General features: G+C 52.1%; 1 protein-coding gene across 1 annotated transcript in view; it reads left to right on the top strand.

Annotated features, from left to right (window-relative positions):
* The window catches only part of ALPK3 (alpha kinase 3), a 53,834-nt gene that overhangs the window by 884 nt on the left and 27,282 nt on the right, over window positions 1-25,668 (top strand). Inside the window, exons 2-5 of the mRNA XM_045286299.1 lie at window positions 5,119-5,157; window positions 8,680-8,801; window positions 20,985-21,102; window positions 21,715-22,969. Coding sequence (XP_045142234.1) covers window positions 5,119-5,157; window positions 8,680-8,801; window positions 20,985-21,102; window positions 21,715-22,969 — 1,534 coding nt within the window. The remainder of the gene's footprint in view (window positions 1-5,118; window positions 5,158-8,679; window positions 8,802-20,984; window positions 21,103-21,714; window positions 22,970-25,668) is intronic.

The raw sequence follows: 25,668 nt of genomic DNA, 5'->3' as shown, positions 1-25,668 counted from the left end.
GGGACTTGGATGCCACAGTTGGTGATAAGGAAAGGCAGAGCGGCTGGAATTCCTCCCAGTTGCGAGGGTGGGGCGGGGCGGGGTGGGGGTGGGGGGGATGCACCCAGAAGAAATAGACCTGCGCCAGTAGGTGCCTTGTTGGCCCCAGACTTTGGTCTTCATCCCTGGACCCTTGTGGGAGCTGGGATGGGCTGCTATTGGCCTTGCCTGGTGATGTCTTCGATGAGCACTCACCGCTCTGAGGGAGCCAATTGCCCTGTCCAATTTGGGGGATTGCAAAGCCAAGAAGGGGTCTGGTGAGCCCCTTGCTACTCTTTTTAAGAGCTTGAAGAGGGGTGCAGACTTTGTTTTGGGTTGCTAGGCTACCTACAGATATTAGAGGTGTGTAGAGGCACTCAAAGGCTCATGGACACACCCAGACATGAGTGTTGCCATGGAGATAGGCACTTCCTGCTACCTCTGGACAGCTCAGTTTCCCCTCCGACTCCTGGGCCTGTTTTTCCCAAAGAAATAGGAGGGTTTGGCTATTTGGGATAGTGGTTGCTTCATCGCCCCAGAACTTGCAGAATTTGGTTTGTTCAAGATTATGTGGAAAATAGCCCCCTCTCTGAAAAGCTGTCTCTGGACCTCTTGTCCTCTGTTCCTAAAATGGCTACAAAAAATAAAATAATAATAATAATGAAAACACATCTCAAGGACATTAAGGAAAAGCCTAGGGCACTTCCTCGTGGATTGGCAGAGTCCTATCGACCTTGGAGCTGGGAAAGTTCAGATGTAACCGGAACCGGTTTCTGCATAAAACTCGTCAAATGGTGTCACATGTCTGAGGCAGGGCTGAGGGCTGGTGTTAGTGACTGAGTCAGATGCTGCAAGGCCCCTGACTGCCAGCAAAGGAGGCCCCTGCCTCCTAAGCACGACTCTCCAGAGAGACTAGCATGAAGTGGGGACATTTATTGCCAATCATTGGTGACACTCCTTTCTGGGGGGCCTGGGTGGGGTGGGCTCACACTTGTCTTATGCTTGTCTCAATGACTCATCTGGTCTTTTTCAGTACAAGAGGTCGGAGCAGGGCCCTTCTTGGAGACAGCAACACTGGAGGGAGGGAAGGGACAGGGTGGGCGTTGAAAAGCAAGGCAGATGGGGAGTGGATGAGCCTGTTTTAGGCCAGAGGCTATGGGGAGAGTACAGCTAGTGGGGCTGCCTAGCTGGGCAATTGTGTGGGAGATGAATCTTAATTAAACACCCGATTGAGCTCAGAGAAATGCACTAGGCTGAGAGCTAGAGTGGGGCTATAAGTGGCTGGTTCACTTGTCTGTGGGCTTATATGGAAATGTTCTTAAAAGGAGACTCTTTTTATCAAGGCCTTGGTGGGGTCAGGGTAGGCACAGTGGGTAAAGAGGTTTTCTAACCCCAAACCCTGGCCTGTGTTTTGCCTATGCAGATTTTTTTTTTTTTTCTCTTTCTGTTCCTGCTAGCTGGCCACTGACTCCCACAGGAGAATCTGATTTCCTAGAAAAAGCCTCTGGCTAAAGAGGGAATGGAATTGCATGTGGGAACAGAGTAGAGGGAACAGCTCCCAGATCTCTAGCCAAGCCTGACTCTTTTGTTGAAGGCAGTAACCACACAGTCCAGTGTCCCTCAGAACACCCCCACTAGCTGTGGGGGCAGGGCGAGTCCCAGAGCCCAGAGAGCAAGAAGCTCCACTGAAGAGTTCCCTAGCTGCCCCCGCCCCAGCCCTGCCAAGAGAACACCAGAGTCACTGTGTTTCCAGCCACCCTTACGATCCTAGGGGCCTGACTGCAAGGGGAGCCTTGTCTACATTCATCCTGGCTTCTGATAGTTTCCAAGTCCACCTCAATACGTTTTTTTATCATAGAGCTCTTGAGGTATTCCTCTGCTGGCTCTTTGTGAGGGCGGGCTGCACTTGGGAGCTGTCCTTGGGAGCCCTGGTCTGTAGAGGAGTTTGTAGTCCACAATCAGCTCACGGACATGACCAGATACCCACGGGGATCAGTGTTCAGACAGGTAGATCGTTCCACCAGACAATAGGCCCAGTCTCTTAGGTCATTAGCCTCTGGTGCTGCACTTTCTGTGTGAGGTTGGGTTGTCTAGAGAAACAAAAGCAGTGACACTCATATATGTTTAAGAAAGAATCGTATATCAAGGAGTAGCGTACGGCAAGAAGGCAGCCCAGGCTAGTCCAACTCAAGCCCATAAGTCCAATGCGAGCTCAAGGCCTCTTCAGACTCACATAGTTGCAGGCTGATGAGGCAGGAAGGCGAAACGGAATATAGGAAGCTCACAGGCCAATGAGTGCAGTTTCATGTGGATCCAAGGTTGGGGGACCATGTCAGGAAGCCGACACCTCTCTCAGGGGGCTCACATGGGGTCCCTGGAGGCAGGCACAGTCTCAGCAAGCAGGAAGGCAAAGGGGTAGAGAGAGAGGGAGGTTCCCAGTTTCTTCCTTACCGGAAGGCCACACCCCTTAGGAGGTATCATCAGGCTGTGACCTGATTGACAGGTTGGATTCCATCTCTACACTTTCACACAACATCATCCGACTATCACCCTCCCCCCCATGGGTGGGTACCATGGGCTAGCGTGCACTAAGGAACCAGTTGTTTCTGAGGGCCATCAGAAGTTCCAGAAGTCCCTGGCCTCTCATTTCTTGGATGCTTCGGCCCAGGTGGCTTCAGAGGAGCAGCAGAGCCTGTGATGTTCTGTAGACAGCTTTGTAACCTCTGCTGCTCTACTTGGGTCAGGCATGACTAGATGGGTCTAGATGACTAGAGGGGCAGGGAAATGGAAGTATCGGGCCAGGGCTTCCTAAGGGCCTTTCTGCCTCAGAATGGATGAAGGCGGCCAAGGATGGGAGGCCCACAGCTTCCATGGCAGTCCTGCCCCCGACTCCCCAGGCCCACATCTCTTCTTTACGCCAGGAGGCCTTTCCTTCTTGTTCAAGAATTTCTATTCTGTAAAATAAAAGTGGCATTCCAACTCTTGAAGGCCTTGTGCCCCCAGCATTGGATGTCTTTGAGTTTTACTCCCTTGGAGACAGTAAATGGGGTACACTACCCCTATGCCTGGATGGGAGTCCTGAACCTCGCTCTGATCTCCTCAGTGGGCACAGGCAGGTGCTGGCCTGGCTAACCACCCATGCAGGCTAGAGGAAGGACGACAGGGCCAGGAGCAGAGCATGTCAATCCGAGAGCTGTGGGGGGATGTGTTTGGTGGGGGTTGTGGTAGTGGGGAAGGCCCCTACCTGTGCTCAGACCCTTGCCCACTTGCGGGAGAAACCTGTTATGTTCCTCTGTAAATTAGAGAGCTGACCTGCTCGTTATCTCCTTCCTTCCCATGGGAGAAATTCGGACCTAACAAAGTAGAAACCTCTCCGCCCCTAGGGAGGGGCGAAGGAAAGTTCAGTCAGGAACTGATGGTGTTGGCTGGTGCCTGGGACCCTTGGGAGGTTCTGCCCACACAGCCTCCAGAGGGGGTTTGAAACTCCAGCAAAGACAGCTGCACTCCCTTCTTTCCACCTTTTCTGGAGCAGCAGCTCCCTCTGGGGGGCAAGACCCTTCCTGTTTAAGATGTTTTCTTTCCATTCTCCCTCTCCCTCCTGTGCTTCTTTCTACAAGATAGCCAACACCCGTTTGATACCTAGCACCTAAAGCCCCGGAGGAGTGAGATTTGAAGGCTAGATGGACAAGATTTAGTGGAGCAGAAGGAAGGAGGGAGGGATTTTCAAGAAGGGAGGACCAAAGTGAAGGCCGGGGGTGAGGAGTGGACATGTTCATACCTGTGCAGCGGAAGGCGAGGAGTGGGAAGTAGAGATAACTCTGGTTGGAATGGTGTGAGACGTCAGGCAGGGCCTTAACTATGCAGTGAGTAGATAGGAGAGGGATTGTAGCATTTTGTTCACAGGAGTGGCGTGGTGTGGTGTGAGGGCTCAGGTGCGGAGCCTAAGCTGAGGCACTCAGCAGCAGGAGTGGAGGAAATGGGAGAAGGGAGGGCCAAGAACCGTTAACTGACTTGGTTTGGAGGTTGGGGGAGAGGGAAGAGCCCAAGATGGCAGGTTTTGAGTTTTGGAGTTTGGGAAAATGCAGGTGGTAGCCACAAAGCCAGCAGGGAAGTCCAGGGGATATCAGGTCTTAGGGAAGTGGCTCTCTGGTTAGAAAGAGACAGGACCTCAGGGGGGAGCTTGCTTGTGGTGGAGAGGCAGACCTGGAGTGCCACTGAGCAAGCTGGGCTGCTGGTGAAGAAGGGGACCCTGTGCTCAAGGTGGGGGTGCCTGCCAGCAGAGAGTATGATCAGGCAGGCCCCGAGATCTCCCCACTGGAGATAGGTGGCACAGGAAACATGGAGGTAGAGGTCAACGTTGACTCATCTCATGTGGGCTGGATCTCCACAGAGAGGCCGTTCTGTGCTGGTCGCCGTCCTCCCTCTACACCAGTGGTCTGCTCTTGGCTGTCTGCCCTCTGCCTCCCCAGGCAGCGTGGGTGATGGGCGCCCACAGCAGAGGGGCTCTGAGCTGGACTGACTCCACTAGATGCCTCCAGCTCCTCCTGAATTAACTGCTTTGTTTTTTCCCTCGTCTTCATTTCCCCCGGCTGGTTTTCCTTGTGTGGCCTCCTTAACCAAACTTTAACATATTAATGGTGGGGGTTCGCCAAGCCCCCTGTCTCCTTCTCAGCCCACCAGGGCCTTTCCAGGACTGGGGCCTCTTCTCCAAAAGGCCCAGGGCTGAAGCAGGAGCTGCCTCTGGGCTGGGTGCTACGGATGGGTGGGGAAGCGTGCCAGGTAGCTGTTAGCCCTGTTGTGGAGGGGCAGTGACCCAAGGCACACCTTTCTCTAAGTGCAGCCCCCTGGGACCTCCTTCCTGCCTAACCATTTTCCTGGACTCTGCGGCCTCTAACGAACTCTTGATTTCAGATACGCTGGTGTCCTATGGTGAGCCACTTGCTCTCTGGAGCAGGCCAACTAAGACAGCTGGTCCCTTTTAATAGAAAGGCCTCTGCACCCCAGATGATGGCCGGTTAATACTCTGCAACTGTTGTTGACTTCACCTCCTCCTCTCCTTGCTTTTTTGGCCTAATCATTCCATTTGCTGTTTTTGCTTAGCTTATCAAGCAACCGGTTGTCTCTCCCCAGCTCTGGAAGGTAAAGGCACACTGCATTACATGTCTCGGACTGCATTTTCTCTCGGGTCTGGCCCTCTGGGTGACTGCTTGTGCACTAACCAGGCTGCATGGGGTGAGGGGAGGGCTGGAGAGCGGGCAGGGGAGGCTGGGAGTGGGTACTCACGTGAGCATGGGTCTCACAGGGGCCAGCGTTGATGTTTGCATGGACCACGTGGAAGGGGCACATGGACTCAGGGGTAGAGAGCTGGTCAGGGGTCCCTGAGATTGCCCGCAACCCGTCTCTCTCTGCCCCAGGGAAAGATGCCATTGTTTTTATAACCACATATCCAGGGTTACTTATCTTCTGACGATAGCCACTACCTTTGAAAATAAGTCATCTTCTTTAATCCCTCCAGGCTGCCTACCGCCTCTTCCTCTGACTTTCCACTCCCATCCCCTCCTCCACCCTCCCCTGCAAAATGTAGACCCAGCGGCAGCGGGCTCAGGCACGCTGGGCTAGCGGGCTCCTGTACTAACTGGGCCTGCGTGAGAGGCGCCAGCACGGGATTGAGCAGGCCCACGGTTCAGGGCTGTCTTCTTGCCTCCTGTGCTGGGGACAGCGCTCTACCCCTGGCTGAACTGACTGTTAGGATCAAAGTGGGAACATTTCCTGGCTGCTTCCCACCACTTGGCCCTGATCCCAGACTCTGGTAGGTTTGGGGCGAGCTGGCTACAGTTTCTCTACACAGACAGATTTCTGAGAGTAGCAGAGAGGGCCCGCTATTGATAGCACCCTCTAAGGACAGCATCATTTGATGAAGGAACGCACTGGGAGCCTATGTCCTGAGACTTACAGCCTGTAGGAGGTGGGGGCAGGGTAGGAGGCAACTAGTCCAAAGCAGGGTATGGTCAGGGCTGACGAGGAGAGGACCTGGAGGTTTACCTAAAACAAAGTGACTTGTCAAACCAAGGGGCAAAGTCGGGTCCCCTTGAGCACCGCAAAGCCCCCAGGAATCTGGTGTTCTTGAGAGACGCGTGCGTGGTTGGGCTGTGTTAGAGACGCGTGCGTGGTTGGGCTGTGTTAGAGACGCGTGCGTGGTTGGGCTGTGTTAGAGACGCGTGCGTGGTTGGGCTGTGTTAGCTGATGAGGCCATGGAGTGGGCAGGACTGGCAGGTGTCAGGGTGGGATGAGACCGTTTCCAGATGTTTGCGTTTCCTAGCTTTCCAGGGAACTGGACTTGGGCGCAGCGGACTTGGGCCATCCCACATCTGTGTGGTTTGGTGGACGGGGACAGGAAGCTCGTGGCAGTGAGAAGCTGCGTGACACTCGGTGGCATGTTAGTGGCTCTCCCTGCCCCCTCAAGAGCATCCCAGACCCATCGCACTGGAGGCTTTCATCTAGTTAGCGCTCCTGATCTTCAAACATGAGTGTGAACAGTAACAAGGCAGGGGACCTACTGAGGAGAGTAGGAAATGAGACGTAGTCTTTCCCGTTTAAAAACAGTCAAGAAATAAGTTCATGTTGTTGGATTTCTAGCAGTTGTCTTTGCAGTGGAGCCAGCCCTGGCAGCATAGTGGGTTATGCATTAGACTGCTAACCTCAAGGTCAGCAGTTTGAAACCACCAAGCCGTTTCTCCTGAGAAAGAGGCAACTTTTTACTCCCGTAAAGAGTTAATAGTCTCAGAAACCCACGGGGACAGTTCTACCCTGTCCTAAAGGGTCGCCATGAGTTGGCATCGACTTGCTGGCAATGAGTTTGGTTTGCCAATTTTCTTGAGTTGCCCATCCAGCTTCATCCTCAAGAGCCTGAGCTGATTGTTATATTCAGCCAGGGTCAGGGTCATAGGTGAGGGAGAGCCCAGAGTATCTCGAGAGGACATAACTAGGGATGCTTTGAATTTGTTGAAGCACCATAGAAGTCAGATTCTTCCCAGCAGGCCAATTTCCTCTAGTAGAAAGTCTTGGTTGAGATTTGATATTCCCCCAAATCAGAAATTACTGTTAGTCTGATAACAGTAAGAAACGTTTCAGTTTTTCTTCCTGAGGTCCAGGGACTTGGTCCTGGCCTATGACTTCTGGTTTCTGAGTGGTTAAGAAGAGGTCAGGGAGCTTACTGGGCAGGTGACCCTTATGGGAGTGTTTCACATAGTGTTGTGGAAATCTAACTGCAGACCCCCCTCCAGTATCCCAATGTATTCCCTCTCTGCACGGTCTTTGTGGGAGCGGGCCCCTGCCAACTCCCTGCAGGCCTAGGCAGCTGCATTCCTGAGGAGAAACCAAGGCTGAGCCCTAAACATTCTTCATGGATTCCCACGCTTCCTGGAATGCCACCTTCCTCCGAAAGCCCGTAGTAACATACACAGAAATGAGAAACGGAACCCACTGTCCACATCCCCAAGTCTGCAGGCTGTAGGTCCTGTTTGCTTGGGCTCCCACACACTTCCCTTCCACCCCTTGGGTGGCCACCCCTCTTGTGAGGCACATAGAAAGTCTGCTTTATCACCACAGTTTCTCTCCTCCCTGGGCTCCCAGTTGCTCACATCAGGCGTGTGTGTGTGTGTGTGTGTGTGTGTGTGTGTGTGTGTAGTGGGAGGGGGCACGGGGCACCGATTGTGCACCACACCACCTGTCTGATGTGAGCTTCACGCCTGGGAATGCACTGGTGGCTCTGCTGGCCCCTGGAGGGTTTGGCATGATGGTTTGCTTCCTGTGTCCAGGAACGGGAGTGCTGTGAGCCCCGAGCTTTGCTGGGGAGCTTGTCCTGGGCTCAGTAAGCACACAGATGCCTCTGAATCCAGGGACACGGACTGTCTCGAGGGAACCAAATGCCCTGCTTTGGCAGGGTGGCCCTGCCTGTGGTTCAGCAGCCCTGCTGGTGGGTTCAGGAGCTGCCCATAGGGTATGCACTGCAGCAGGGGGCACCCAGTGATGAAGCAGGGAGCCACGCCGGCATGCCACAGCAGGTCCCCAGCTCTGTGAGGGTCCGAGTGTGTTTGAGTCTCCCTTTTCTGATAACCTTGGGGACTAGAGCCCACTCTGAGTCCCCCAGGCCTTTGGTATGGGCTCCCTTTTTCTTTGTCCACTGTGGGTCCATGCTTTTCTTCTAAGCACACCCTCCCGGAGAGGGTCCTGAGCTCCTAGGACCCGTGTAGCCTGGAGGTGTGGCCAGCTGGCTTTTTCTTCTTTGGCATGGACAGAGGCTGTGGGGCTGGGAGTTCTGGCCCGGAGACTTGGTCTGTCCACGTGTGTGTCCCCCATGCATGAGCTCCCAGGGTATGGGAGGTGGGGGGTGAAACACGGCCCTCTGTGGGCGTGGAGTGGGGATCCCTGGTCGGGGGACTGTGGTCAGAAGCCTGCCTGCTGTAAGGGCTAGAATTCCCTTCTTCTGAGCACCCTCCCTGCGCCTGGCATGGCCCAGAGCCCCAGGCACCCTTGAAGAAAGAGTTGCCCAGGCGCTATGGCCATGCCCAGGGGTTGGCGACGGGCCCTGGCACAGGTGGAGAGTCCAGGGCGGAGCTGGCTTGGGGGCGGGCTGCTCTGAACCCCCTTTGCCTTTCCTAGGAGCACCTTCTGCTCCATCATCGCTCAGCTCACAGACGAGACCCAGCCGCTCTTCGAAACCACGCTCAAGTCCCGGGCTGTGTCCGAGGACAGCGACGTCAGGTTCACCTGCATCGTCACAGGTAATGAGGCCGTCTGCATGCTCCACGCCAGGGCCTTTGTACAGAACTGGGCCCAAGGAGGCAGTGGAACCTGGCACGGGGTGGGCGTGGGCCATGTGCATCACACTGCAAGTTGACATTTGTTTTCCTACCTTCTCCCCACTCCCATCTCCCCATGTGGCCCGAGGTCCCTCTCTCCTCCCATTCTGGGGTGCCACACACACCCTGCTCACCTTCCAAGCCCGTCCTCGGTAAAGGTTCCTCGCCCTCAGCTCTATGATCATCTTAGTTCTGAGAGTGGACACTCACCAGGTGAAATTGGGCTTAGAGGCTGTTGCCCTGAGTGACGCGTTTTACAGATGGGTGATTTGAGGCTTGAAGAGAGTCAAGTCAGAGGGGGATGAAGAGTGGTGATTGAGTACAGACTCTGGAGCTGGTTAGAGATCCAAGCTCATCCCCTTTCCAATAATAAGATAGGATAGGGCAGTAGGTTACATAATTGCTCCTCAGCTGCCTCATCTGTAACATGGGGAGAATGAGAGTACTAAATCATCAGGGTTTTCGTGAGGATGGAATGAGTCAATATAGGCAAAACACCTGGCAATATAGTAAGTACCACGTAAGTGCTAAGCTAGGGATCATCATTTGCTTGTCACATGGCTTTCCACTCTTCTGAAGAGGTCCAGCCTCCAACTCACAGGGCAGTTCTACCTTGTCCTGTAGGGTTGCCGTGAGTCAGAAAGGATTCAGTGGCAGTGAATTTGGTGTTGTTGTTTTTTTTTAACTCCACAATGGGATTTGGTTGGTGGGACAGGGGAGTAAGAGAAGGGTGGGAGGTCTGGGAAGCTGGTTCCAGGGATTACTCTTCAGCCCAACTTCCAAGCAGAACCTCCTATCATGTTGTATCAGTCTGCTTTGAAAATACATCGACACTTGGACTCCCAGCCCAACAACCACAAGGTCAAGGAGTCCTGCTCAGGATTTCCACTGATAACTTGTTGCTTCTGTAAATCAAGGGCATTGGGTCAGAAACTCCCGGGCAGCTTCCAGCTGTGATATTCTGTAATTCTGGTCTGCCCTGGGCAGCTTTGTAGCTTGTCTGAGCGTTGAGGTCCTGTGAGCAGTTTTTACCCATATCCAGAACTCTCTGAGTTTTAGGTGAAGAACTTTCTGTCCAAGGGACACAGAGATAGAATACCTGCATCCTGTATCTTTGTACCATCCTGCATTTCCTACATTATTTGTGGTGCTAGTTATGAGAAAACCCCAGCTCTTTCAGAACTCTCTGTTTTTGCATTATGTTGTTTTCTGTATCTAGAAAGCCCTTGTTCTTTCGTCAGATTTTAGTCTATCCAATTAATACATGCGCAAAGTGTAAGACTTCAATTAGTATAAGTCAAAACACAGCCGTCGGCCACACTCACCAACTTGTCTCAAAAAGCAACCATTTTTCAACTTTTAGCTACTTTCTTGTGGGTTGTATCCATTTCCCTCATGCTGTGTAATAGGACGTCTCACTTTGAATCTTCCATTTGAGATCGTCTCTTGTGTCACTGCTTTGGTAGAGAAGGAATTAGCCTGTTATAGCATTACTTTCTTTCTCTGCCTTTCTTCATGGGTCCTCTCCACTCTACCACAACCAAACCCACTGTTGATGAGCTGATTCTGACTGGTAGAGCCACTTGAGACCAGAATGGAACTGCCCCATAGGGCTTACAGGGTTGCACATCTTTTTCATTTATTTATTTATATCATTTTATTAGGGGCTCATACATCTCTTATCACAATCCATACATACGACAATTATGTAAAGCACATTTGTACATTCATTGTCCTCATCATTCTCAAAACATTTGCTCTCCACCTAAGCCCCTGGCATCAGCTCCTCATTTTCCCCTCTCCCTTCCCACTCCCCCCGCCCTCATGAACCCTTGATAATTTATAAATTATTATTTTGTCATATCTTGCCCTGTCCGATGTCTCCCTTCATCCACTTTTCTGTTGTCCGTCCCCCAGGGAGGAGGTCACATGTAGATCCTTGTAATCGGTTCCCTCTTTCCAACCCACCCTCCCTCTACCCTCCCAGTATCGCCACTCACACCACTGGTCCTGAAGGATCATCCGCCCTGGATTCCCTGCGTTTCCAGTTCCTATCTGTACCAGTGTACATCCTCTGGTCTAGCTAGACTTGCAAGGTAGAATTGAGATTATGATAGTGGGAGGGAGGAAGCATTTAGGAACTAGAGGAAAATTGTATGTTTCATCGTTGCTACATCACACCCTGACTGACTTGTCTCCTCTCCGAGACCCATCTGTAAGGGGATGTCCAGTGGCCTACAAGTGGGCTTTGGGTCTCCACTCCGGGTTGTACGTCTTTATGGATGCAGATTGCCTTATCTTTTTCCCTGTACAGCAGCTGGGGTTGAACCAACAGGCCTTTTAGTTAGCATCCCAATGCTTAACCCACTGTGTCACCAGAACTCTTTCCTATCAACATGGTTGCATCAGTATTAGATGCCGTCGAGTCCGTTCTGACTTAGCAACTCTAGACATAGCTGAACAGAACTCTGCCCGGTCCTGCACCGTCCTTACAGTTGTTAGGTTTGAGCTCGTTGTTGTAGCCTCTGTGTCGGTCCCTTTCCTTGAGGGTCTTCTTGTGCGATGACCTTCCACTGTACCAAGCATGATGGCCCTGTCCAGGGATGTGCCCTCCTGATAACATGCCCCAAGTACGGGAGACAGTCTCGCCATCCGTGCTTTTGAGGATCGTTATGGTTGTACTTCTTCCAAGACAGATTTACTTGTTCCACTTAAATAATAATTTTGCTTAATTCATAGTTATTGTTGATCATATTATGCTCATGTCAGTGTTATTCATAACTGAATCTTGTAGCATATTATTTTTTCTTATATATTTTCCTAAAGTTCATACTTCCCTTATTTCTTCATTTATTACGACTGAATCATTTACCTATTGATCATTTTTCTTATGCTTTCTAAAGGTCTAATATAGTTTTCTACAGAATTAATATTATCGGTCATCTACCATTTATTCTCCTTGGGGCCGTCCCTCAGGGGGATCTCTGTTCTCCTCAACTGGTGGTTGTTAAGACCTGAGACACAGCTGTTATGTTGGGGCTTCCCTTTGCCTTTTTCCTGAGTCTGATTCTGATTCCTGGAGCTCGTGTCTTCCTCCTTCTTGGGTCACTTCGTGGCTTCTTTGAAAGACTTCCTCCCGTCGTTTTGTCAGGTCCTAAAGCGGGTCCAGTGGCAGCGGACATTGTGATGGCCACCTGTGGCCGCTCTCTCCTTTGGATCACTCTTCTCCAAGATGATTTCCTTTCCCCCAATGTCTGATGCACAATTGTCACCTCAGATCTCTTGTTTATCATCACCCTGTAAGTTCCCTTTAACGCTTTCCTGTGATAAATATCCTGGCTTTTTGGTTTTGTATAGTTTTCCTTTTTTGGTTTACTTTCTTGTTGTGATAGCTTCCTCAAAAGAGTAATTCCTGTTAGACTTTTTGGGTCTAAAAATGTCTTTCTTGAGGGACATTTGGGTATAGAAGAATTTTAAGCTGCACATGATTTTCTTTCAGAATTTCGAAGCCGTTGCTCCTTGGTCCTCTTACTTGCAATGTTGCTGATGAGAGTGGGCAGACACATGACCAATCTGTCTCTGGAAGTTTGTAAGATCTCTTCATAGTCCCCAATGTCCTGACATTTAGTAATGATTGACCTTTTTATGATGTTGTAAAAAATATATCGCACATTTGTCAGTTCAGCCTAATGATTCATCTTGATGTGGATGTCTTATCATGCTGTGGCATGGTGGGATATTTTCGGTCTGAAAAACTGATAGCCTTTAATTCTAGGAAATTGGAATTACTTCGACGTTAATTTCTTCCTCTCTCTAACCCCTCTCCCACCACCCCTTTCTGGAACTTTCATTATTTGTTCTGAATGGTGCTTTTTATTTTCTCAGTCTTTCACCTCTGTCTGTTTGTTCTCCTTTCTGGGGGATGGCCTCCACTTCAGCCTCTACTCTTGGGTTGACTTTTCAAAAATTCCAAGAGCTCTTTTTTGTGTGTCCTTTTCTAATGGATCCTGCTTTTTTCATGAATGGAATGTCTTCTCTTAGCCTGCTGAGTCTCCTAATGGTAGTTTTCTTAAAGTTTCTGTCTCATGCATAGTTCACATTTTCTGAAAAGGTTTTTTGGGTCATATATATTAATATCTATGCACACAGATACACATGCACCCCATGCATTGTGTTTAATCTCCCATTTACAGGCTTCCCTCAGCATCCAGGCATTCTTGGCTGCCTGGGTTAAGAGTGGGAGACTAACAAGCAGATAATGGGAGTTCCGAATAAGTAGGAGGGCCCGGTAGGGTGGTATTGATGACTATTGTTGGGGACAGCCAAAGTAAGTTCCTTTAGTTTCTTCCTCTTATACATCGCTAGATACCTAGTGAACACTTGCTGCATCTTGCCTGAAGAATAGAGAGTTTTAGATTTGATTGGAATGGGCTTTCCACATAATGCATTTGTTTTATATGTATAAAATATGTATTACTATTATATTTTCCTGTTTTCCATAAAGTAGTTATGTCCTCACCTGTGCTGGATTATTCTATAAAGTTTTGCCTTTCCAGATAATAAGCCTCACCTTTGGCTGAGGGAGGTAAGGTGGGAACGTTCCCCTAGCAGTGTGAAGGGAGGGGATCACAAGATCTAAATAGCTTCCTAAGCATCTTTTACCTGACCTGCTCACCTTTGACCCATGCTTCATAGCGACCTGGTTGCCACTTCTTATGACTTTTGGGGATTTTCTGATATTAAAAGGGTTACTTTTCGTTTCCCCCATGGCTAGCTTAGCGTTAAGTTACCTCAGCTCTGCTTAGTCAGTTTCCATCTGCCTCCCTGCTTCCCGCCTCTCAAAATTGTGTAGTTCCTCCGCTCCCCTTGCTTGCTCTTCTCATCTTCGCAATTACTGGTCTTTTTTTTTTTTTTGACTTCCTGTCGTGTAGCTTCGGTGGAAATACAAGGGTCAATGGAAAAGTTTTACTACAAAGTCATGGAAACAAAACTATTGGCATGTGTAACACTCTTGGTTCGTGATATGCCCTCTGGCACGGCCTGTACCCGTCGGCAGGTGCTTGTCACTCTCTCTCATGCTTCCCGCGCGACTCTGCTCTTCAACTTAGAGCATGAAAGAGCGTGTCGGCTTCCTCAGGGGACTCAAGTCAGCTTCCTCTCAAGTAGCCTTTGAGCTCGGGGCACAAGAAGAGGTGTGAAGGGCCAATATCAGGGCAGTAAGCTAGACAGAGTAAGGGTTCCCAGTGAAATTCGTTTAGGATTGCATCCTCGAAGAATGAGCAGGTGCATTGGTATGGAGCAAATTCCTAAAGACAACTTGCTGACTTTTTTAATTTCCTTAAAATTTTTAAGGAAAGTGCAGTTTTTAATTTCCTTAAAATCTTCCCCTCATTCCTTAGAATAGTCACTGTGTGCGATTCAAAGGGCAGCATTGACTCAAGAACAAAGTTCAGAAGGGGCACGAGAGAAGGAGAAATGGACACAGGGAATGCAGGGAGGAAATGGGAGCCGTGAGAGCACATTGTGGGGATCGCAATCACGGACGTAACACAAAAGGCTTATCAGTTACTGGATGGAAAATGGATTTGCCCACTGACCCTTCAACCAGTTCACAATCCAGAAGTTCTTCCTAGTCAGCTCCGTGATCGTCCCGTGTCCTTCGAGAAAAGCTATCAAGATTATCCCTTAGGAATCCCAAGACACGGTCACCATGTATGGCCGCTCCGAGTTGGAATGGATCCCACGGCAGTGGGGCTTCGGTGGTTTGTAACCTCCCAAGTCGGCCTCTGTGCCTTGAACGCAACCGGCCCCCAGTTCCCTTCAGAAGCCACTGTTTTGATTGGCTCTGTTTTGAAGGCACCTCGGGGAGTCTAGGCTATGTGTATCGCTGAGAGAACCTGCCTGCAGCCACCCACAGATCACACACGTATAAACACGGTTTGCGTGGAGCAAAGCTGTGTGTGGATGACCTGGAAGCCCAGTAGCAAGACTTTAGGACTCACCCCTGTAGATGGCACAGTCTGCCCTTTCAGCTAGCGCCTATTCTTTCTGTGCCTGGAAAGTTCCTTCTCCCGTTTCAAGGCCCACTTGACATGGCTCTCCCTCTGTGCGCTCATCTGCGGCAGTTCCAGGGAGACCTCTTGCTCTGTCCTCCGGGGCGGCACGCTTTCCTTGTTCACGGCCCTCTCTCCAGTGAGACCATGTGATCTGGGTGGATAAGGCAGCATTCCAACGCCCCTTGCCGCTCTGGAACTGGCACACAGAAGACGCTCAATACATATTTTCCAAATGACTCAAGTGAATCCTGATTGTTCTGATGACAAAATCTGTGTCCTTTCCACTTTTCACATCGCAACTCATTTGTCAAGCTGGTGCCTTGGTAACAGCAGCTGTGTGGAGCCTGGGAACACTGGAGAGTCCAGGCATCGGCAATGGCCCCCCCTTCTCTCTCTGCTATTCGAGCTCCGGAGCCAGCAGTGTGACGGAGACAGGCATGAATCTGCTATAGTGGTTATGTGTTGGACTGCTAACTGCAAGACCCACAGTTCAAAACCACCAGCCTCGAGGCGGGAGAAAGACAGAGCTTTTGACTTCCATAAAGAGTTACAGTCTTGGAAACTCACAGGGGCAGTTCTACCCTGTCTTACGGGTCACTGTGAGTGACAATTGCAGTGAGTTTGGTTTTGAGTTATTGACTATAAATCCCAGTGCTATGGTGGGAATAGGCTTTCCCCTGTTTCAAGACCAAGCCAAAGGACAAAATGGCCACTCCCTTAATTGCTAGAACACCCTGGTCTCATGATGACCAACCAGCCAGTGTCCCGGGCTTCTCAGGAAGTACCTATCATGTTGAGGTCTACACCACCATCAGCCCAATCTCCACCACCCATCCCTTAGTCCACTGTCACACCCCACCCTTCTTTCTCCCTCCCACTCCCACATTTAAAAAAATCTCAGGTTCCCTGCTTTTTATGTAGGTGATTGAGAAGGAGGTATTTATTATCAGCATAATATACTATAAACAAATCTCCAGTTAGCAAGGAAGAAATAAAGACTGTAGGGCAGGGGGCAGGTTCCTGGAGATGGCGGAGGCGGTGACACTGAAGGACCCGAGAACAATGGCAATGGGGTTAGAAATTGAATCCCTGGAGCCCTGAGATGTAAAAAGTGGGTTGATCTAGGGTTGAGACCGGTCCTCACATGATATGGCTTGGTGATTCTGTCTTGTCTCCATGCAGATAGAGCAACCACCCTGCCTCTCTCTCCTCCTCTGCCTGTAGCAGCCCCTAAAGGAGGCTGCAGTGGGTCAGCCCCACGAGAGCCCTGCCAGGCATGGGTGGTGCTGAATCTATGCCATCCACAGTGGCAGTGCTTGAGACACACCGCATTAGCTCCAAGTTGGGGGTCCACAGAGAGTCCAGCCTGCGCTCTGGGAAGCAGAGCCTGCAGGGTGTGGTGAGAAGGGAAGCCATTGGCTCTAGTACTACTGACAGTTATTCTGGTGGCCCGAGTGTGTGGGTGTATATGGACAGGGCACACACACACATACACGCAGCAGTGAGCTAAGGATCCTTAGTTCACACAACTCAAGGGACAAGGGAATGCTTTCTTCTCAAATTAACTTGTTTCCAGTGACTAGTGTCCTTATGAAATGCTAAGCTGTCAGTTGCCCTCACTCTGAGGAGAGGCGCGGCAGAGTAGCACGGGGAGGGTAATGCCCAGCTTTTGGCTATGGGGTCTAATCACACACACACACACACACACACACACACACACACACACACACCAAGCCTCTAGCTCCCTCCTGCCTTCAGCCCCAGCCAGGTTGTACTCAGATGATCTGGACGCTGGTGCTGTGCTGAGGCAGGTCATGGGCAGGGAGGCTCTGGCGGGGACTTCGTGGGATGAGATCATCCCATGGGATGTTGAGGACACCTGTGCTAATCCTGGCCACCCACAGAATGATGCAACTCGGGGCTTTAGCTCACAGTGGGAACAGTGCTCGCTTTACAGCTAAGCCTGCCCAGAGTATGTTCCTGGCAGACCCAGCTGCAGGCTTGCCTTCCCTGCTCCTGCTTCTGTTCCCAGGTCTCCTTGTGCCCTCTGCTTCCACCCCAGACCTCTGTCAGGAATGCCCCTCCTTTCTGCCTCTTTAAAAAAAATTAATAAATAATTTTATAACAATCCATACATCAATTGCATGGAGTACATTTGTACATATGTTGTCATCATCATTTCTAAAACATTTTCTTTCTACTTGAGCCCTTGGTATCAACTCCTTTTTTCCCCCCCTCCTTCCACCTCCTGTCTGGCTCTTATTTGTTTTTCATTTACTCTCTTCCATCCAACAGAGTTTTATGAAGTACCTACGTTGGGCCAGGCCCCGGGGTGGGTGCTGAGGCAAAGGCAGTGAGTAAGAGATGCTTCTTGTCCACCTGGGACCTAAATGGAGCAGGGGAGGATGGGTGTGGAAGCAGCCACTGACAGTGCTGCCATCAGAGCCATGATGGGGACATCCTAGTGATGCTAGAGCTTGGGGAGAGTCACCAAAAACACATTTCCTGAAATTCCACTCCTCCTTCAAGGGCCAGCTCAAATGCCACTCATACCATAAAGACGCTCCTGCTTCCCCAGCCAGAGGTGACCACTCGCTCCCGAGCACTTCGCTTATGTATTGCTTGGCTCACCCATCCACCAGGATGGAATGAGTGCCGAAGGTGCCCATTCTGGGGACACAGCCGTGAACAACCTAGAGAAGAGTCAGCTCTGCAGTCCAGGCAGGGGAAGGTGGACGGGAAACTAGCAACCTGGTGTCAGGTGTGGACATGTCCCAGGATGAGAAGTGGACCGAGACCCAGGATTCAGGCGCCAGGGCTGGAGAGTTGCTGTTGTACCAAGGTTGTGCTGAAGGCCCCTGGAGGGATGTCCAGTGTGCACAGAGGCCTGGGAGACACAAGGTCAATGCTTGTTTGCCTGGTGTTGAGAGGTGGAGCCATCAAGGGGGTGAGTGGGAGGTGAAGAGCCCAGAATGGTACTGGGGGCTGGGTCACAGAGCAGGTGGAGACTGGTGTTTCGGGGTGTTTTGAGAGGAGCCCTGGTGGCATAATGGTGAACAGCCTGGATGCTAACCCAAAGGTCTGTGGTTTCAACCCGCTAGCTGCTCTGTGGGAAAAGCTGTTTCTGTAAAGATTACAGAACATGGACACCCTAGGGGGCAGTCAGAACGGACTCCTCAGTGATGGGCTACTTCTAGTGGATTTGTTTTTTTTAGTTCACTCTTTATTTGATTTACACGATATTATTATTATTACTTTTTTAAAAAGTTTTTTTAAACTATTATTTTTTTGACAAGCCACGTGTTAGCGGTAATTTGGGGATGGCTACATTCTTTTTCCAGGAGCCCTGGTGGCACAGTGGTTTAGGCTGCTAACCTCTCCTGCTAGACTTGTCCCATGTAAGCAGGCAGCCGCCCTGGCTCACTGCTCTGTCCCCATCATCGTCACAACGGTGCCTGTTCTGCTCCGTCCTGCAGGGTCACCGTGAGTCGGAATCCACTCAGCAGCGACGGTTTTTGTTTTCAGGGTGCTTTGCAAACAGATAGCGCTTGACTGCTAACTGAAAGGTTGGTGGTTCAAGTCCCCCAGAAGTGCCTTGGAAGTAAGTCCTAGCGATCCGTTCCTGCAAGATACACTCCTGTTGAAACCCGGAGGATCACAGTTCTACTCTGACAGACACGGGGTTGCGATGAGTCAGCGTCCGGGTGATGACCGCTGGTTGGAGGCGCTTTGAACAGGGCACTCGATGGGCTGACTTAAAACAAAACCACTCTGGCTGGTGTGACACGAACAAGATGAAGAGGGACAAGGATGGGAGTAGTGAGATCTGAAGGCATGTTTGTTACAGAAATGTGTTTGAGAGGATGGTTATATGGACCAGGCGGATCGTGGCAAGAAGTGACTGTAAGCTGAATACACTCTGCCAGGAGAGCTGGACAAGAAGGCCCACTGAGAAGACGTGAGGAAAAGGAAGGGTAACTTGAGAGTTTTGGCCTGAGCCACTTTAGAAGCATGAAGCTCCCTTTTAACGAGGGCTGTGGTAGCTGCCTTAGAAAGGGAAACGGGGAGTCTGACTTGGCCATGTGAAGCTTGGTGACTCATCAGCATACAGAGATTACAAAGCCATGGACAGGATTAGATCCTTAGGATGTGCCTTTCCACGGAGGATGGACCATGGTCCTGAGACCTGCGCCCTGGAGCTCTCTAATGTTTATTTACAGGCCTTGCTGATGAACAGGTTCGAGGGAAGGGGACTGTGACTTAGAAGGCGCACCTGAGGGCGCAGTGTCCCAAGCCCAGTGAGGAAAGGGCTTCAGGGCATGGGGTCTGTGCCGCTGACAGACTGGACAGATGAGGCAAAAGGGTCGACGGCTGTGTTTGGCAATGTGCAAGTCATGGGTGACCTTGGCTGGAGCCATGATGGGGCAGAAGCCCAACTGACGGGGAGGAAGTAAAGCCAGTGAGTCTGACAGCTCTTTCAAGGGGATGTTCTGTAGAGGAGGAGGCGCAGGGGAAGGCGGACTAAATGAAGATCTCTTTTATTTTTATTTATTTTTATAATCATTTTATTGGGGCTCATACAACTCTTGTTACAGTCAATGCATCAATTGTATCAGACATATTCGTGCATATATTCCATTGTTCTTTTCTAGACATTTACTTTCCATTGAGCCCTTGGGATCAGCTCCTCTTTTTTTCCTTCCCTCCCCGCCCCCACCCAACCCTTGTGGCCCCCTGATAGATTGTAGATTGTTAATTATTTTCAAATCTCATACCGACCGCTGTCTCCCTTCCCCTCTGGTTTCTGTTGTTCTTCCCCCTGGATGAGCGTGTGTGGTTCTGTGCCATTCATTGTGATCGGTGGCCTCCTTCCTCCCCACCTCTCCTCCCCTACCCTTTTGGAATCTCTTTTCCCACTCCTGTTCCTGGGTTCCATGTGTTGAGAGTTTTATCTCTTGCCTAAACCTGTGTACATGCTCCCGTCTAGTCTAGATTGGGAAGCGGCACTGGGGTCATGATAGTGGTGGTGGTGGTGGTGGGGAGGAGACCTCAAGGTATCAGAGTTATATTACATGATCCATTAGTGCTCTACTGCACCCTGATTAACTCGTCCCCTCTGTGGGGGTTGCTCCATTGTCCATAGATGGGCTTTGGGTCTCCGCTCTAACTCCCCTCCGTTCTCAGCAATGCATTTTTGTTTGTTTGTTTACTGTTTGTTGATTAAGCGAGTCTTTGATTAAGCGAGGGGCGGTGGTGCGCAGCTGTAGGTGGGAGTGGAGGCAGGTTATCAGCAGACAGTAGGGAAGTTGAGCATGTGTGCACAGATGCAGGGGTGTCGCCACTCTGTGGGGCTGGGCCTTATCTTTTCTCTCTGCAGTCAGTGCTCTGTGAGGGAGTGCTCAGAGGAAGTGTTCAGGCCCCCCATCCTTGCCTGGCCGGCCGCAGGTGCTGGCTTGCTTGTGTGCATCTATTTTGGAGCGAGCGTGTTGTGTTAGGAGTCCCCAGGTGGCGCGGATGGCTGGGCACTCAGCTACTTGCTGAAAGGTGCCATGAAAACCTACTGGGCGAGCTTCCGAAATGCAGTTGATTGGTTGGTCAGACTAGAAAGGCTGCTTCTGAAAGTGCCGAGCTTGGATGCAGCCACGCCCAGACAAGGAGTGGAATCCACGCCAGGACGAGCGCTGGGGCTTTCCCTGTGCCCCAGCTCGCATCCTGCCCTGAGTGTCCACCTCAGTGTCCTAGCACGCTGCACACCAACTCGGCCTGCTCCTTGGTCCGCGTGGCCGAGCACCACCCCTTCTTCTAGACCCAGCCACCAGCTGTGGCCAGAGGCAGGAAGATGTGACCGAAGGGAAACCACGTTATGCTCTGGCAGAGCCTGGCTTCTAACAACAAGTGGAGTCATCTGATGACCCTGGTCTTCTCACGTACCTGGGGTGGGTGTCCCGCCCCGTCTCCAAGTGGTCCTGAGAAGCCACACGTCCTATTCTTTCCCCCAACGATTTTGAAACTCGCTTGCCTGCAACCCAATCTCCTGCTTCCTTCCCAGGATACCCGGAGCCAGAGGTCACCTGGTACAAGGATGACATCGAGCTGGACCGCTACTGTGGCTTGCCGAAATACCAGATCACTCACCAGGGCAACCGGCACACCCTGCAGCTCTACAGGTGAGGGAGAGGGCCTTGGTCCTTTCTCCACCCTTCAGAGGGTCCTAAGGCCCTGAGCCTGCCCTCAGAAGTGGAGTCTGCCACAGAAGATGCCCAGGCAGGGGCTGGGGGTGGAGCGTGGGTTGCTGCTGCTGAGTTGTGCCACCTGGTGAACCCTGGCAGCCTGCCACTGTCTGGGACCTTCTAAGGCCAGGGCAGGAGCATTTCTGACAGCCAGGGAGCTGAGAGCAACAAGAGGAGGGCTTGACCCATGGAAATATTTTCCATGAGGTCATCCGCCAGAAAAAGCTACTGTGTCATCCTTACTTCACGGGTCTGTTTGGGTCACGTACTTCTGCAGGAAGCTCTCCTGGGCCCTGAATCTAAGCCCTCCCAGGACAGTGTGGTCTTGGTCAGCCCCCACTCTTTCTCCAGCCTGTTTCCGCAACTCTAACCAAGGGTGTTGGGTGTGGCGATGTCTGAGATGGCGGGCGTGGGGTGGGGGGTTACTCGGTGTCCAAGCATACACAGCTCTACAAGGCTCTGCATTCGAGAGGTGGGGAGCTGAGGTGGGGGGGGGTGGTGCACAGCTCCCAGGAGAGGAGAGGTGTCACCACATGCTCCCACTTATAGGTGCCAAGAAGAAGATGCCGCCATCTACCAGGCCTCTGCCCAGAATGCCAAGGGCATTGTGTCCTGTTCAGGGGTGTTGGAGGTGGGCACCATGACTGAGTACAAGATCCACCAGCGCTGGTTTGCCAAGCTGAAGCGCAAGGCGGCAGCCAAGATGCGTGAGATCGAGCAGAGCTGGAAGCACGGGAAGGAGGCCGCCAGGGAGGCCGACACGCTGCGCAAGCTCAGCCCTGACCGCTTCCAGAGAAAGAGGCGGCTCAGTGGGGCTGACGTGCCTGTGCCCCCTGCCCCTCCCCAGGAGGTTGAGGGCGGGACCCCCGCAGCCTGGCCGGAGGGAGAGACAGAGCCGGCTCAGCACCCAGGCCTGGGCCTGATCAACAGTTTTGCTCCTGGGGAGGTGACTACCAATGGGGACACAGCCCCTGAGAACGGAGAGGATGGGGAGCACGGTTTGCTGACATACATCTGTGAGGCTATGGAGTTGGGACCCCAGAGAGCCCCCCAAAAGGAGTCCGGGGCCAAGAAGAAAAAGAAAGATGAAGAACCTAAGCAAGGTCAGCAGAAGCCCAAGTTCGAGAAGGCAGCTCAAGTGCCCCGTTCTTCTGAAAACCACGCTCCCCGTTCAGGCGGGCTTGACTCCTGTGGGAGTCAGGGGCCCGTGGACAGGGAGCAGGTTCAGACCCTGCCCAGAGGCAGGGCTGCCCTGGTGCCAGGATCCTCAGGAGCAGTTGGTGCCAGGGAGCCAGCCTCCACCATGGGCACTCAAGACAAGGCCCATGATGCCACTGCTCCAACCCCTGCCCCTGCCTCAGGCTCTGTCCCAGCTCCAGGTTCAGAGCAGAAGGTGTACTTCTCCCCGAAGGACATGGATATGGAGAGCACCCAGGCACATGGGCCTCCGGAGGAGGGCTCCCAGCCCCCGCATAGCAGGGAGTCCCCCTTGTGGAAGGTACCAGGTCAGCCAAGAGTTGAGAAGGAACCTGCTGCCCCTGGCCAGCTCACACCTCCTCCAGCCCCCCAGCCAACGAGGCCTTTCAACAGGAAGAGATTTGCCCCTCCAAAGCCCACGGAGGAGCCCTCTGTCATCAGCAAGCCCGACTCTCCCCTGAGTCCGACTTCAGAACTTGGGCCCCAGGGCACCAGGAAGCCCCCGACTCAAGCCTCTGCCCCAGTGCCAACACCCCCTGCCCGGCGGACACACAGCACCCGGGACAGCTCCCTGCAGGGGCGAGCAGGCCACGGGACTTCGGGAGAGGTAAGTGCCCGGAGGGTGTCCGGTGTTCAGAGCCGCTCTGGGAAGCTGATCTCATGGAAACTCTTGCGGCAACAGTGAGCAATGGACTATTTATGGAAGGGGCTGGTGGGGGTGGGGAGAGAGGGGTGGAGCCCCAGCCAAGAGCAGACCGTAGGCATAGCCTTTCCTCTGGCCACTCTCCAGATGCCAGGCACACGGGCAGCACAGCCTGTCTCTGACCTTTCCTCTGGGAGTGGGGGAGCGCACAGCCAAGGGGACTGGGCCCCTGGGGAACTGGAGGGAAGAACAAGGGTCTGGCGGAGAGGGTTTTCCACGGCTATCCTAAGTCAAGAGGCCGTTGGATGGCGGAAACTGTCGAGCACTTGGCTGCTAACATAAAGGTTCGAGTCTACCCAGGGACCCCTCAGAAGAGAGGCCTGACAATCTCCTGGAGACCCCCACGAGACAATTGTGCCCCCACTCGCCCGGGCTCCTCCGGAGTTGGAATCGGCTTGAGGCAGCAGTGCTCATGGGGGAGACAGGGCAGCAGTGAGTCTTGTAGGCTATAGTACTTACTCCTCAACCCAAATGCTTAGGAGAAAGCTTTCACAAGTTGCCAGTCTGGGCTTTCTTAAGATTCCAGTGTCTGGTATGCCTGCAGTTAAATATGACTCTGCTATTGCTTTGATCTTGAGCAAGTTCATTTGCCTGGCCAAGTCTCATAAAACAGGAATGACCATAATGCCCACCTCATTCCCAAGGGCTGTGAGAAAACCAGGGTGCTTCGCACAGAGCGTGGCACCCAGGAAGAACCCCATAAATGGAGCAGATATGAAACAGGACGGAAGGGGTATGCAGAGGGGGACGGCTTCATGTGGAAACAGGGGTGCGGTCTCTTCATGAAGCGCAGGAGCCAACAGATAAAAGATGATGTTTTATGAGGAGAAAGGGGGCGGGCTGTCCACTCTTCAAAGGAAGGGACAGAGGAGTGGTAACAGTAAGGGTTAAGGCAGTTGATGGGGACCATCCCTCGTGGGCCGTGTTCCACAGCAGGGGCCTGAGGGAGAGCAGTAGTGCACAGGGGTCTGGGGACACTGTTCTACAGCAGGGCAGGAGGAAGACAGGCTTCTTATGAGGGGCTGAAGAGTAGGGGAGAGGCAGACCAAATACATGGGCCGTAGTTAATACCAGTGGCACCAGTTGCGACTCGTGGGGACCCCATCTTCATCAGAGTAGACCTGCCCGCATCGGGTTGCCAGCGGCAGAGTGGCAGGCTTTTCTTCCCAGGCACCTGTAGGGGGACCTGAGCCTGCAGCTTTTTGCTTAGCAGCTCCGTATGTCTGTACTACCCAAGTCTTCCAAGAAACTCTTATACCAAGAAAAGTATTCATTGTTTCGCTGAAATTCTCCGGAACCTGGGCATCCTGTATTCTTTCATACCAAGTCTGGCAGCCCCAGGTGCAAGGAGACTCTGGCTGGGCAGGAACTATGAGGAGATGGTTTCTGGGGGTGGCAGCTGCTCTGTGAAGGAACAGAAGAACTGGAGGAAGGCAGTGGCGTGCGTGGGGGGCAGAGGTCAGAGGAGAGAGGGCTTAAGGAAGGGAAACAGGAGGGGCACGCTGAGACAGCCCCATCAGGGAGGGCTGAGGAAAAGCAAGTTTCCTGGGGAACAAACAGGGTGAGGCCATGTGTCCCTTGGAAAGACATTTCCTGCGGGGAAGGAGGAGGAGGCCAGTGGCATGGGAGACGTGAAGAGATGGCTTTGTTCCGTGGGGACTGCACTGGACTCTGGGGACAGTAGTTCAGAGGATTTTGGCAGGGGGAAAACTCAGGGGCCCCGGCCCCGTCATGCTTAGTCTCAGGTGACTTTGGCTCCCAGATGGCACATTCTGGAGGCCTTGGGAGAGCTAGCGGGGCTGCCCCAAGTGCTGCCAGCCCACAGGCTGGACAGGGCCTTACTGTAAGGATGGCCCCACAGGGCCCCCAGGGAGCTCATTTGGGAAGTGACCAGGCTGTCGGCCAAGTCTATGTGGGAATCTGGCTGCTCCACCCACAGAGGTGGGGATCATCCAGCCAGCATGGCTGCATCCTCCTGCCAGGGCCACTGGGGGCTGTGCCAGGCTCTCCCGGCGCCGGCGAGGACAATGCTGGCCAGGAGGAGAGCCACCTATGGTGGCTTTGCTGTCCTTACAAGGAGGCGTGTTGTTGTTTCTTCTTCTTTAAAAATGTAATATTTAATGTCAAGTAAAAACGTGTATTTTGATGTTGCTTTTTAAAGGCTGAGTTTAATACTTTTCATCCTATTAAATCTCAAAAGAAAACAAAAATCTTTGTCTGATTTTAAAAGATTTCAAAGGGTCCCTCTAGAAGGCAAAGTAGAGTATTCTAATGGAATGCGCAAAGACCCGGAGTCAGACAGCCAGGGAAGAACCTGCGCAGCATGTCCCGCGCTGGAAGATCGGGAGACCAAACACCATGCCTCAAGTTGCAATCTTGATGAATTCGATGGGCAAAATGCTGCATGCTGCAGGAAGCATCAAAAGAAGAAAGGGTGGAACACGCAGAGCCACCGTACCAGAGCGCTGATTGGTGGTCATTTCAGGATGGAGCATATGATCAAGAACTAATGACACTGAAGGGAAATTCTGACTGCACTGAAAGCAGCTGGCCCAAAACATAGCTCCAGGAATTGACAGAAAACCAATTGAGATGTTTCAACA

This window comes from Echinops telfairi, unplaced genomic scaffold (genome assembly GCF_000313985.2).
Source record: "Echinops telfairi isolate 266 unplaced genomic scaffold, ASM31398v2 ScPeMD7_7;HRSCAF=31, whole genome shotgun sequence".
Taxonomy (NCBI): domain Eukaryota; kingdom Metazoa; phylum Chordata; class Mammalia; order Afrosoricida; family Tenrecidae; genus Echinops; species Echinops telfairi.
Note: the sequence above shows the minus strand (reverse complement) of the source record. Positions and strands in the feature narration are given on the sequence as shown.